Below are 15,314 nucleotides of genomic sequence, written 5' to 3'. Positions count from 1 at the left end.
GACTGCGTAAAAGAAGGGTCCGGGTACTGAACTGGCCAGCCTGCAGTCCAGATCTTTCACCCATAGAAAACATTTGGCGCATCATAAAATGGAAGATACGACAAAAAAGACCTAAGACAGTTGAGCAACTAGAAGCCTACATTAGACAAGAATGGGTTAACATTCCTATCCCTAAACTTGAGCAACTTGTCTCCTCAGTCCCCAGACATTTACAGACTGTTGTAAAGAGAAAAGGGGATGTCTCACAGTGGTAAACATGGCCTTGTCCCAACTTTTTTGAGATGTGGTGTTGTCATGAAATTTAAAATCACCTAATTTTTCTCTTTAAATGATACATTTTCTCAGTTTAAACATTTGATATGTCATCTATGTTCTATTCTGAATAAAATATGGAATTTTGAAACTTCCACATCATTGCATTCCGTTTTTATTTACAGTACAATTTCTTTTTTGGAATCGGGGGTGTACAATATAAGCTGTCCGATGCCTTTGATGTTGTACACAGCAATGGAAATACGTATTGAAAGACACCAAACATGAGCATGGAGTCTGATAAGGAATTGTCCCGTGCCTCTGATTTGTCCAAATTCACTTTGGATATTTAGGTAACACTTCTGAACTTCATGATCACGCCTGAGGGAATGCAAGACCAGCTGCTTGGTATAGTGGTGGCTAGAGAGAGGCCAGACCTAGAAGAGGAGAAACAAGCCCTCATCCTTCAGGGAGCAGAAAACAAGAGGTATCCCTGGAGATAACCTTTATTTCCCAATATTGCTTTTATTTCTGTAGAATTCGGTACCAGTTGTTATGTGGCTGTTTCTTTGAGTTACTTTGAGACTGATTGAGCTCACTTGAACTGTGAGCAGTTTAGGACAGTGGATGTAGATAATCTAGATCAGGGGTTCCCAAACTTTTCCATGCCAAGGCCCCCCAAACAGCATTAGCTTCTGGCCGGGGACCCCCTTTGCAAACCCACAGACAATGCTACAAAATATGTAAAGAAACATCAACTTTTAGAATGTTTTCTCTTACTTTTTTATTCAATATTCAATAATTGTTACATTTGTTTAGCATAAGAATATTATTAACTAACATGTTTTCAACACAAATATTTTTGCACTGAACAATAAACTGTATAACCTCCTGTAGTACCTGATTCAACTCATTATCCATCCTTTTTGAGACCAGTGCCTCGCGATGGAGCATGCAGTGTGTGGCCACTACATGCGGGGCCTTCTGCTTAATGAGAGCGGTCACTCCACTGATCTTCCCGGTCATTGCTGCGGCTCCGTCCGAACACACCTCCACACAATGGGTCCAGTCCAATCCGTTAGACTCGATGTAATTGTCCAAAACTTGAAAAATGTCTTTCCCAGTAGTTCTTCTTTCAAGTGCTTTACAAAATAGTATTTCCTCCACAAATCTTTCCTGTGAAATAAATCTGATGTACACAAGCAGTTGGGCCTCATTGGATAAATCTGTGCTCTCATCCAGCTGAAGTGCGAAGTATTTGCTGGCTCTCACCTGCTCCAACAGCTGAGCAGATACGTCTTGAGCCATGTCACCAATCCGTTGGCTCACGGTGTTAGAGAGTGGGACAGCATTGATTTTTTTTGGCAGCATCCTCACCAAGCAATTCTCGGACAATGTCTTTGGTGGCTGGTAAAATCAAATCTTCTCCAATTGAGTGAGGTTTTTTAGCATGAGCAATGTGGTACGAGGCTAAAAATGATGCCTTCAGGGCCCGCTCGGGGACATTAGCTTGCTGGGTGAATGCAGCAGATTGCCTGACCAAATGCTCTTCTTTGCATCTGAAGAAATCTGCTGTTTTTTCGGCATCTGTCGGATGTTTTTGTACCAAGTGACGCTGAAGTTTCGAAGGTTTTAAGCACTCGTTTGACAGGGTCTCCAGACAGAGGATGCATTTCGGGCAATCATGGCCATTTTTCTGTAAGGCTGTAAAGCCATACTGTCATATTTTCGGATTTTAGTTGGCCAGGACTTCTTAGTTTTTTTTTGCAGCAGTGTCCTCCACAGCAGGGCTGTTGGTTTGTTCCTTCGGTCTCTTCTTCAAAAACCTGTCCATTTTGCGCTAGCAATACGCTAGCTTGAGGAGCAAAGCAGCTTGATAAATGGCACAAACCTCAACGTCACAGGCAATCGGCGAGATGAGCATGGCAAACAACGTTTCAATATGATGTATTAGTATTAATAATTGTTTTTTAATAATGATTAAAAAACTAATTACAATATATTTAATAATAATTATTTTAAAAAGTATATATTTTTTTTCGCAATTTTTTTGTTATCGTCCCTCCAACTTTCTGAGGCCCCCCTAGCGCCCCCTGGCAGCCCCCACTTTGAAAACCACTGATCTAGATGTTCTGCTGCTTGTGTTTAACTCACGAAGTCACTTAAGATAACATCAGTACTAATTAACCAGCTTCGTGAGGTGATTAGATTAATCAGATGCATTAGTTTAGAGAACCCCCCCCCCCCCCCCCCCCCAATTTTCTCAAAGCAGGAACCAACTCTATCCAAGGTCTTACATCTAAAAGTCGAGTTGATTGGAATTGTGGTATAATCTTTGTTTTGTGACTTGTTGGTCTTGCCTACTGTACTAAACATCTCTGATAATTCCTTCCTCATTCTGCAGACAACTTCAGGAGATCGAAGACAAGATCCTGGAAGTTCTCTCAGCATCTGAAGGGAACATCCTGGAGGATGAGACAGCTGTTGAGATTCTCTCCTCCTCCAAAGTGCTGGCCAATGAAATCTCAGAGAAGCAGGCTGTGGCTGAGGTGACGGAGAAAATGATTGATGAAACCCGTATGGGCTACACGCCCATTGCAGTCCATTCTGCCATCTTGTTCTTCTCCATTGCGGACCTGGCCAACATTGAACCCATGTACCAGTACTCACTCGGCTGGTTCATCAATCTCTTTATCTTATCCATTGACAACTCGGACAAGAGCGAGGTTGTGGAGCAGAGGTGTGAAGCTATGGACATTTTGTGTATTTTATGAATGTTTGTGTAATTAGGCATTGTATCTTTTTTTATATACTGCAAATGATCATACATACAGTATAATTCCAGTCTGCACTGTAGCAGGATCTGAAATGTCTTAAGGCCCCGTCACACTTATTCGGAATTAGCAGGAATCAAGCAGAACCAGCTGGAATGAAAAATTTTTCAAAATTCATGCCACATTCGGGCGGGAATTTCAAACTGACCAACATTCTTACAGCTTTGTAAGAATGCTGTTCGAAACTTAGAACGTGCTTCGAACCCGCCTCGAATGATTCTTGCACATTCTGGGTGTATTAGCTTTCGAATGCAGTTCAAATGTAGTTGGAACACAGTAGGGATACTTAGAATGCAGTAAGAATATTAAGAATGCACTTTGAATGCCGTACAAGTGCGGTTCGACTGCTGCTCGAATACCATCCGAAGTCTGGTCGGAAGGTGCCTCGAATGCTGTACGAATTCACCTCAAATGCAATCAGAATGCTCCCGGAATAGCCACCAAATATGTTTCGAATGTCTAAGAATTCAAAGAGAATGTAGCTCGAATACTTAGAATGTACTTAGAATATCCCGGAATATACGAAGAATTTTCATTCCGGCTCATTCGAGGCACATTCGGGACATTCTGGCAGGATTTGAAGTGGCTTGCCATTTCGAGTTTTCCCTCGAACATGATCAGAATTTTTCGAATGCTGTTGGAATGCCGTAAGAATATTTGGAATGCAGTTAGAATACACTTCGAATGCCGTTCGATATTTCTCCTCTTCGAATGCACCTTGAATGTTTTGAGCATGAGCAAAACATTCGGGCCGGCCACAAGAATAGGCCCGAATGTTTGGAATGCAGTCAGAATTTTTAGAATGCACTTCGAATATCCCGGAATATACGAAGAATTTTCATTCTGACGGCATTCCGGCTCATTCCGCCTCTAGTGTGACTACCCTATTGGTTTTTACCACCTCAATATTTCTGCCCTGTGTTTATCACCACTTAGCTGTCTCAATCCACTTTAAAGTTTTACTCAAGTACTTACCAGCTCAGTCACTGATCTCACTAACATCAGAGCTAAAGAAAAAACGAGCTTGTGTAACTAGCATAATTAACTGTTGCATCAAATCATAATGCACAAAGGCACATGCAAAAATTCTTATACATGTCCAATTTGTTGCTTACAATCATTTTTTAAATTATGCTCATTACTATAGCCATTTTTTAATCTGCTTACCTTGGTGCAAGTTTCAAATCATTGCTTAAGAAAAACCTAAGGAAAATCTTTGTGTCAGGGAGAAAAGAAAAGTTTCCATGCACCAGAACTGATCAAGTGTCATATTAACTCCACTTATTTGCCTTTCTGATGCCATTTAGCTTCTTGTCTTCTTACACTACATCCACACGACAACGGCAATGAGATGTTATTTAAAAATATATCGCGTCCAAATGGGCAACGATCAATAAAATATCAGGTCCATATGGCAACGCAACGCTTGCTGAAAACAATGCAATACACATGCCACACCTCTAGGGGCGCTGTAAGACGGTCCCTTCGGAGACACCAGAACAATAGAAGAAGTAAGGACGCATGCGCATAAACTATTATGCGCGAGACTTCATATTAGCCACAAAGTCAGGAAAATCTGTTTGTAAAATTACATTATAATGACCAAATACAATGAAAAGTATTTTTCCAGTCTCACCTGTGAAAGGTAATCCCATGTGATCTCGTTTGGATGGCAAACCTGTTGGTACAGTTAAACGCAGCTAATCTTTATTCTCCGCTTTGACCTATCCAATATGGCGGCGAGGATGACGTATGATTCTACGTGGAAGGCGGCATCTTTAATGGTCTGGAATAAATTGAATGCTACACGTTGATGGATTAATTTGCTCTTCTACGCCCTTTTTGAGGAATGTATTGTAGGACTTAAACCAACATCTGAAGAGGTGAGATCGCTCCTTTTTTTCCCTATTTTTGCTGGCGGGATTGACTCTGCCATAAGGGCAGAGTCTCTCTCTCTCTCTCTCTCTCTCTCTCTCTCACTTTGCACCATTACACAATAAATATTCACAGTGAAAATATTTTGTAAGCGCGTTTCATGAACCAAGTTATAGGATTTGTTGACAACTCGCATCGAGTTCGTTACACTTCTACCCGGCGTGAAGCACTCACAGTCATGTGGTTGTGACGTCATCGTAAACAAATCCGTTCTACTCATCCAGACGACTTCACAACGGCAACGTTGCCAGATCTTTCCACTCTGGAACCCGTTCTCAAAAAGATTGTGTTTTGGGCACCCAAAACGCCGGTGCCGTGTGGACGCCAGGCCTAAACGATAAGCAATTGTATCGGAGTCACCTGAATCCGTTGCCGTGTGGACAGGGCCTTAGCCAACCAGGGGTGGGTTTCCCAAAAGCCTCAACGCTAAGAGCATCTTAACTAGGAGAGAGCGCATTCATTGTGCTGCTCACGCTACCATTTAACGATGATCTTTGTGCTACGATGCTTTTGGGAAACTCAGGCCAGAATGTTTAACATACTACACTGTCAGTACTTGATGGTTTTATTTCCTTTTGTTAATACACTCAACAATGGAAAAAAATTAGAATCGACATACTGTAAAGCATAGCACAAATTAGGTGCAAGTTTAAGTCAAGTCTTACTGTTACTAGTATTTTAACTAGTAACAGAGTGCAATGTAGATTTGCTGCATGTTTAGAGCTTTAGAAGAACTTTTGAAGAGTTTAAAAAGTATTTGTTGTCCACATTTTATTAAAATAATTAATCATTTCACTTGTATTTTTAAAGCCATTTTACCAAGTGATCATTTTCATTATTCATTCTTTCTTCCTTCCTATTTGTGTGTCCAGATTGCAGATCCTAAAAGACTACTTCACCTACTCACTGTACGTCAACGTGTGCCGATCGCTCTTTGCGAAGGACAAGCTACTCTTCTCCTTCTGCCTCAATATCAACCTGCTTAAACATGAAAAGCTTGTGAGTGTTGTCTTTCCACAGCCATGCTGAATACCTGCAGTGTTCACAGAATGCTATTAGAGAAGCCAAGTAGCTGGGTTCAGAGATAAAATGAACATGAAAGTTAATATTACATGCACAATTTAAAATATATAATTAACTGAATCCATTAATAATCACATACTCTTATGGCACTCAGCACATTTAGTCACCTACATATTGTAACATATTGTAGTGCATGCGCCTAATAAATCAAATGCTGCATTTGTACAGCTGAATTTACTTCCTAAGGACCAAATCCCTGATTTAATGATTAAATTATTTGTTTCTGTTGAGGCAGAATGAGGCAGAGGGCCTCAGGCAAACAACTTCCGAGCATGTTTTCAACAAGGGAATATATTGTTAACCTAATAAAACTTTGGGGAACAGAAAATGTTGGGCGTGACGTGCCAGAGTGTGATGAGTTACAACGCCTCTTCTAGTTAGTGAGCCACACAATTCCAGTTTGTTGCTGGAGTTTTGGAACCTAATCTGAGCAGACAAAAGTGCTGCGCCATTGCTCTCTTTAGGTCGAAATGAAAGGCTAAATTCCACTGGGACGGCTATTAGCAGGTAGATGAACAGCATTTTGGGTAACCTAGGGAACTAATTAATCAACATAACGAGACCATAATGTCAAAGAATGAAGTTTAAACTATGAAAGTCAACTCGAAATAACACAGGAACCATATTGTAGATCATAACATAATCTGGATCAGGAATAGTATGTTTTTTTTTTTTTTAATAATATGATCTTGGGTTTTTCTGACCCTTCGTCCTGTAGATCGATGAGAACGAGTGGCGCTTTTTGCTGACGGGTGGCGTGGGTTTGGATAACCCTCACCCCAATCCCTGCACGTGGCTGCCCAAGAAATCCTGGGATGAGATCTGCCGCCTGAATGACCTGGAGAGCTTCAAGGGTCTGCGCAAGGACCTGGCACTCCTCAAAGATGGCTGGAAAAACGTGTACGACAGCACGGTGTGTTTGATAACTCATGTCATGCCACAGTAACATTCAAATGGATGAAAAATGCTCTTGAGATAATAGAGGAGATGCTGAGCTCAGCTCCTAGTTTTGCAGACATGCCAACCATTACGGTTTGCCCGTAATCATTACGGTTTCGGTGGTCCAATTACGCTATTACAACTTTGAAGTCAATTATTACGGTTTTTGCTCATAATTGATATTTTCAAATTTGCCGCCAGAATTCCCACACTTGCGATTTCCCAGTCTCCTGGCAGAGGGCACTATTACTAGAATGTCAGCCAATGCTTTAGAAACACGGTCTCTGATTGGTTAACCTCAGCAATTTTATCAAATTTCGACCAATAAGAGCCCCGCACACATTTTGTACTTTAGAAGAAGCAAAAAATGGCTGACAGTTCAGCCGATCCGTCTGACCCGCCGCCGAAAAAAGCAAGAAAAACGATCGGCAAAACTAAGACCGTGTACCAAAAATTTAAAGAGGAATACAGTACCTTGTATCCAGTTATCACAAAATCAGGAAAATCCGCGAGTCATGCGTTGTGCACCGTATGTAATGTCCATTTCTCTGTAGCACATTCTGGTGTTTACGATGTCAGACAACACGTGAGTTCTGTCTCACATCAAACTTTGGCCAAATCTGGAAGTGCTAACCGGACAATCACCTCGATGTTCATTGATGGATCCTCAATTGACAGCGTGACAAAAGCTTAAGTTTTATTCACAAATTTTCTCGTGGAACACAACCTGCCAATCGCCACAGCTGATCACAGTGGGCCTCTCTTTAAAGCCATGTTTCCCGACTCCAAAATCGCTTCGAAGGTAAGTCTGTAGATCTCTAGTCTATTATGTGATCAAGTTATGGAATAGTAAATCAGTTGTTAGCGACTCGTATTTTCGTTGCTTTAGCAAAATTCTTAGTATTTGCCTACAACTTACAAGATGTATGAATATTAAAGAAACATTGATAAAATCACGTTTTTAATTTTTTTTCTTTTGTGTAAATTGTTGAAAATTAATCAAAACTCTCTCCACACACATAGATAGATAGATAGATAGATAGATAGATAGATAGATAGATAGATAGATAGATAGATAGAGCTGATGCGATTACATTTTGATTAATTTTAAACAGTTAACGAAAAGAGAAAAAAATGCACTTATAATTATCAAAGCTAAGTAAAATAACATGAATAATGCATTAATATAGAATCAGTAAAATTAAAAATAAATAAATTACCTACTACTATGTGTGTGCGTGTGTGTGTGTATGCATGACTTTCAGTAGGTAATTTATTTATTTTTAATTTTACTGATTCTATATTAATGTATTATTCATGTTATTTTACTTAGCTTTGATAATTCAATCATTTTTCCATTTTCAATTTACTCATATATATGAATGTGGAAAGTTTTACAGTAGGTTTGCATGCTTTTTAGCTAATCAAGGTCTGAAGAATGTTATGATAGGGATCCTGTCTATCAAATTCACGTAGAACTGGAATAGATGTACTGTGTTTGAACCAATGTTTTGTTAATTGCTGATATTTTTATATTGTAATTTGTCATTTTTGAGAGAAAACACTTCTTGTTGCTTGAAGTTATATAATAAAGTTTTCTCAGTTATTTGATAATCATTTGATTTCTTTTCAGAATATATATTCTAAAAAAACAGTATTTTTATGTTCATTTGCAAATATTTTTGAAGTTTGACAGAATAACTGAAGTTGTATGATTTTAATATTATAAGTATTCAAATGGTACTGACTGCCCTTTATTTTCGCTGTAAAAAGCCACCAGAGGTCACCATTTCTGAATGCATTTTATAAAATTTTCCGAGCCCAAAGCGGGGGCGCACCCCCCTTTGGAACCCCTCCATGCACACTCTGCGTGCATTATGTCTGCCGTTGGCAGACATGGACAGATATCTCAAAACAACCATTACAGTTTGCTATCATACAGGGTTGGCATGTCTGGTTTTGCTTATTGGACCTGAAGGAACAGGTGCAAGATGGCTGTGTTAGGTTGTTAAAGCATGGTAGTGGAAATTATGGTTAAAGTAAGAGCTGTGTGTGTTACACAGGATCCCCATCACACACCTTTTCCTGGAGAGTGGAAGGAGAAACTGGGACAATTTCAGAGAATGTTGCTCATACGCTGCCTGAGACCGGACAAGGTGAAAAAATCATGCACATCTGTCAACACTGAGTTTCATAGTGCAATTCAGTTTGTTATGAGTGCTAAAAACTGAAACTGCTTAAGGCCCAGTCCCACAATACCGATAACTATAATTATAACCACAACTATTACGATAACTATAAATAAATCGGTCCCCTGTAGTTTGTGGCTGGTGGTCACACTGGACCGATAACGATACCTATAGCCCAGGCCTGGATTTATCGGTATCGGTGAGATTGCTTCTGGAGCCATTTTTCCAGGCCTGAACCTGATCCGATAAAACATCTGACCAATCAGGTAATTGTTTGCATGTGACGTTGTCTAAGCACGTTCTATTTTTCCCCGGGCATTTTTGTACATCCTTGCTGCATCATGAAGTCACAGAATATAGATTCACGGAAAATAGAAAAATAATACAAAGCATGGATCTTTTATTCACGGATATGTGATTTTCCATAAAATATCAATAGTAAATTAATAAAGTAAACATATACATGCAAGCAAGATATTCTAATTATGAGCTTTGGCAGTCCAAACATTTAACTGTTTTAGACTTCTTAATTTTTTTATCTGTGATGCATCATCCATATGAAATCGGTAACCAAACTGTAATCTACTGAAACGTCCATGACTAATCTGTAAATTATTAGCATCCATGATGCATCAGTATTAAAATCTGTAACTACTCCGTATTTTGTATCCTTTTTTTATTGTATTTCTGTAATCCATGACCTATCCATATTTTATCAACCACCGGAGTATGTGCATGGGTTGTTTTGAAGTCCAAGCTGTACAGTATGACCCAAAATAATGTGCTACTCATCTCATCTCATTATCTCTAGCCGCTTTATCCTTCTACAGGGTCGCAGGCAAGCTGGAGCCTATCCCAGCTGACTACGGGCGAAAGGCGGGGTACACCCTGGACAAGTCGCCAGGTCTAATGTGCTACTGCTTGGAAAAATCTTTCATGACTATTCCTAAGTTGCATGCATTTATTTACCTGAGTGGCAGGACCAAGCAATATTATAGTTGGGATTATAGTTGTGGTGTGACTGCTCCAAACTGGAACTACAACCCTGATTCCAAAAAAGTTGGGACAAAGAACAAATTGTAAATAAAAATGGAATGCAATGATGTGGAAGTTTCAAAATTCCATATTTTATTCAGAATAGAACATAGATGACATATCAAATGTTTAAACTGAGAAAATGTATCATTTAAAGAGAAAAATTAGGTGATTTTTAAATTTAATGACAACAACACATCTCAAAAACATTGGGTCAAGGCCATGTTTACCACTGTGAGACATCCCCTTTTCTCTTTACAACAGTCTGTAAACGTCTGGGGACTGAGGAGACAAGTTGCTCGAGTTTAGGGATAGAAATGTTAACCCATTCTTGTCTAATGTAGGCTTCTACACTGTGTGCACAATTATTAGGCAAGTTGTATTCCTGATGATTAATTTTATCATTGAACAAATACAGTGCTCTCAGTCAATCCAAATTGTTAATAAACCTAAACCCAGAATGATTAACAAAGGAAAGGGGAGTTTAGGCCTTCTCAGGGGAATATACAAGTGTGCAGAATTATTAGGCAACTAAATGAAAAGCTTAAAGTTTCCCATCTCACTTGTTTATTTTAATTTTCAGTGTAACAAATAAACAACTCAGAATTAACAAATAAACACTTCTAGCATTTCAAAAATATTCAGTGACAAATATAGCCACCCTTCTTTTCAATAACTGCCATGAGCCTTCCATCCAGTCTGTTAGTTTTTTTATTTGTTGACGATCAACTTTTTGTGCAGGAGCAACCACGGCCTCCCAAATGCTATTCAGAGTGGTGTATTGTCTTCCCTCGCTGTAAATCTCATGCTTAAGAAGGGGCCACAAGTACTCAATAGGGTTTAAGTCAGGTGAGGAAGGGGGCCATGTCATTACTTTGTCATCTTTAAGGCCTTTGTGGGCTCACCAAGCAGTGGAGTACTTGGGTGCATGTGATGGTGCATTGTTCTGCATAACAATCATGGCCTTCTTGAATGATGCAGACTTCTTCCCATACCACTGCTTGAAGAATGTATCTTTTAGAAACTGGCAGTAGGTTTGGGAGTTGATGTTAAGTCCATCTTCAACCTGAAATGGTCAAACTAGCTCATCCTTAATAATAGCAGCCCATGCCATTACCCCTCCACCACCTTGCTGGTGTCTGAGTCAAAGTGCCCTGTGCCCATTAGTTATCCAGCTATGGGCCCATCCATCTGGTCTATCCAGAGTCACTCTCATTTCATCCGTCCATAAAACCTTTGGAAAATCTGTCTTCAGATATTTCTTGGCCCAATCTTGACATTTCAACTTGTGAGTCTTGTTTAGTGGTGGTCGTGTTTCAGCCTTCCTTACCTTGGCCATGTCTCTGAGCACCGAACACCTTGTCTTTCTGGACACTCCAGGTCGGTTGCAGTTCTAGAATATTGTGGCACTGGAGGATAATGGGTTCCTGGTAGCTTCATGTTTAATCCTTCTCAAGTATTTTGCGGTTAATTTGTGTCTTTTCTTCTCCACACATTTTTTGCGACCCTGTTGACTATTTGCAACAAAACGTTTGATTGTTTTGTGCTCACATTTCTATAGCTTAGCTATTTCAAGAGTGCTGCATCCCTCTGATAGGCATTTTACAATTTTTGTCTTTTCAGTGTCTGTTAAATCTCTTTTTTTTGGCCCATTTTGCCTGAGATAAAGAAGCTGTCTAATAATTATGCACACCTTAATATAGGGTATTAATGACTTTAGGTCACACCCTCCTTCATTACACAAATAAATACCACCTGAGAATGCTTAAATCCAATTAGCATTCAAGTGTATCTAGCTTGCGGTTGGAAAACATGCATAGAAATAATGGTAGGGTCAGAGTACTCACTTGCCTAATAATTGTGCACACAGTGTAGTTGCTCAACTGTCTTAGGTCTTTTTTGTCGTATCTTCCATTTTATGATGCGCCAAATGTTTTCTATGGGTGAAAGATCTGGATTGCAGGCTGGCCAGTTCAGTACCTGGACCCTTCTTCTACGCAGCCATGATGCTGTAACTGATGCAGTATGTGGTTTGGCATTGTCATGTTGGAAAATGCAAGGTCTTCCCTGAAAGAGACGTCGTCTGGATGGGAGCATATGTTGCTCTAGAACCTGGATATACCTTTCAGCATTGATTGGTGTCTTTCCTGCCCATGCTGCACGCACTAATGCAACCCCATACCATCAGAGATGCAGGCTTCTGAACTGAGCGCTGATAACAACTTGGGTTGTCCTACTCCTCTTTAGTCCGAATGACACGGTGTCCCTGATTTCCATAAAAAACTTCAAATTTTGATTCGTCTGACCACAGAACAGTTTTCCACTTTGCCACAGTCCATTTTAAATGAGTCTTGGCCCAGAGAAGACGTCTGCGCTTCTGGATCATGTTTAGATATGGCTTCTTCTTTGAACTATAGAGTTTTAGCTGGCGACGGCGGATGGCACAGTGAATTGTGTTCACAGATAATGTTCTCTGGAAATATTCCTGAGCCCATTTTGTGATTTCCAATACAGAAGCATGCCTGTATGTGATGCAGTGCCGTCTAAGGGCCCAAAGATCACGGGCACCCAGTATGGTTTTCCGGCCTTGACCCTTACACACAGAGATTCTTCCAGATTCTCTGAATCTTTTGATGATATGCACTGTAGATGATATGTTCAAACTCTTTGCAATTTTACACTGTTGAACTCCTTTCTGATATTGCTCCACTATTTGTCGGCGCAGAATTAGGGGAATTGGTGATCCTCTTCCCATCTTTACTTCTGAGAGCCGCTGCCACTCCAAGATGCTCTTTTTATACCCAGTCATGTTAATGACCTATTGCCAATTGACCTAATGAGTTGCAATTTGGTCCTCCAGCTGTTCCTTTTTTGTACCTTTAACTTTTCCAGCCTCTTATTGCCCCTGTCCCAACTTTTTTGAGATGTGTTGCTGTCATGAAATTTCAAATGAGCCAATATTTGGCATGAAATTTCAAAATGTCTCACTTTCGACGTTTGATATGTTGTCTATGTTCTATTGTGAATACAATATCAGTTTTTGAGATTTGTAAATTATTGCATTCCGTTTTTATTTACAATTTGTAATTTGTCCCAACTTTTTTGGAATCGGGGTTGTAAATTCAGGCATAGGTATCGTCATAGTTGTACAGGGAGTGCAGAATTATTAGGCAAGTTGTATTTTTGAGGATTAGTTTTATTATTGAAAAACAACTATGTTCTTGATGAACCCAAAAGACTCATAAATATCAAAGCTGAGTATTTTTGGAAGTTGGAGTAGGGCTTTCTTAGTTTTATCTATCTTAGGAGGATATCTGTGTGTGCAGGTGACTATAACTGTGCATAATTATTAGGCAACTTAACAAAAAACAAACATATACCCATTTCACTCATTTATTTTTACCAGGGAAACCAATATAACAACTCAACATTCACTAATATACATTGCTGGCATTCAAAAAAAAACAAATCAGTGACTAATATAGCCGCCTTTCTTTACAAGGACACTCAAAAGCCTGCCATCCATGGATTCGGTCAGTGTTTTGATCTGTTTGCGATCAACATTGCGTGCAGCAGCAACCACAGCCTCCCAGACACTGTTCAGAGATGTGTACTGTTTCCCCTCCTTGTAGATCTCACATTTGATGAGGGACCACAGGTTTTCTATGGGGTTCAGATCAGGTGAACAAGGAGGCCACGTCATTAATCTTTCTTCCTTTAGACCCTTTCTGGCCAGCCATGCTGTGGAGTACTTGGATGCGTGTGATGGAGCATTGTCCTGCATGAAAATCATGTTTTTCTTGAAGGATGCTGACTTCTTCCTGTACCACTGCTTGAAGAAGGTGTCTTCCAAAAACTGACAATAGGACTGGGAGTTGAGCTTGACGCCATCCTCAACCCGAAAAGGTCCCACAAGCTCATCTTTGATGATACCAGCCCATACCAGTACCCCACCTCCACCTTGCTGGCGTTTGAGTTGGACTGGAGCTCTCTGCCCTTTGCTGATCCAGCCACGAGCCCATCCATCTGGCCCATTAAGACTCACTCTCATTTCATCTGTCCATAAGACCTTAGAAAAATCAGTCTTGTGATACTTCTTGGCCCAGTCTTGACGTTTCATCTTGTGTGTCTTGTTCAGTGGTGGTCGTTTTTCAGCCTTTGTTACCTTGGCCGTGTCCCTGAGTATTGCACACCTTGTGCTTTTTGACACTCCAGTGATGTTGCAGCTCTGAAATATGGCAAAACTGGTGGCGAGTGGCATCTTGGCAGCTTCACGCTTGACTTTCCTCAGTTCACGGGCAGTTAGTTTGCGCCTTTTTTTTTCAACGCGCTTCTTGCGACCCTGTTGACTATTTTGAATGAAGCGCTTGATTGTTCGATGGTCACGCTTCAAAAGCTGGGCAATTTTAAGAGTGCTCCATCCCTTTGCAATATTATGTCACTATTTTTGACTTTTCTGAGTCCGTCAAATCCCTCTTCTGACCCATTTTGCCAAAGGAAAGGAAGTTGCCTAATAATTTTGCACACCTGATATAGGGTGTTGATGTCATTAGACCACACCCCTTTTCATTACAGAGATGCACATCACCTGGTATGCTTAATTGGTAGGAGGCTTTCAAGCCTATGCAGCTTGGAGTAGGCCAACATGCATAGAGAGGGTAATGTGGTCAACATACTCATTTGCCTAATAATTCTGCACTCCCTGTAGTTGTAGGTATAGTTACAGTTATTGGTGTTGTGGGACCGGGCCCTTAATCTAGACATACTCTTCTTGTTCTCCTTCAGATCATTCCTATGGTGCAGGAGTTTGTGTCAAACAGCTTGGGACAGCAGTTTATCGAGGTGCCTCCCTTCAACCTGGGGAAGGCGTTCGGAGACAGTCACTGCTGCGCTCCCCTCATCTTCATCCTTTCACCAGGCTCCGACCCCATGGCAGCTCTGCTGAAATTTGGAGGCGAACAGGTTAAACATGTTCAAATCTTTATTCGTCAACCACTTCTTAAACGTTATACCACAGCATTATTGAATTCTCAGATCTGGTTGGTTG

At 40.4% G+C, this 15,314-nt stretch overlaps 1 protein-coding gene across 1 annotated transcript in view; it reads left to right on the top strand.

The window, feature by feature from the left end:
• Positions 1 to 15,314, top strand: part of LOC132892116 (dynein axonemal heavy chain 7-like) — a 184,258-nt gene that overhangs the window by 143,991 nt on the left and 24,953 nt on the right. Inside the window, exons 50-55 of the mRNA XM_060930515.1 lie at positions 606 to 739; positions 2,657 to 2,992; positions 5,894 to 6,020; positions 6,823 to 7,017; positions 9,107 to 9,199; positions 15,053 to 15,229. Coding sequence (XP_060786498.1) covers positions 606 to 739; positions 2,657 to 2,992; positions 5,894 to 6,020; positions 6,823 to 7,017; positions 9,107 to 9,199; positions 15,053 to 15,229 — 1,062 coding nt within the window. The remainder of the gene's footprint in view (positions 1 to 605; positions 740 to 2,656; positions 2,993 to 5,893; positions 6,021 to 6,822; positions 7,018 to 9,106; positions 9,200 to 15,052; positions 15,230 to 15,314) is intronic.

Source organism: Neoarius graeffei, chromosome 9 (assembly GCF_027579695.1).
Source record: "Neoarius graeffei isolate fNeoGra1 chromosome 9, fNeoGra1.pri, whole genome shotgun sequence".
NCBI lineage: Eukaryota > Metazoa > Chordata > Actinopteri > Siluriformes > Ariidae > Neoarius > Neoarius graeffei.
Note: the sequence above shows the minus strand (reverse complement) of the source record. Positions and strands in the feature narration are given on the sequence as shown.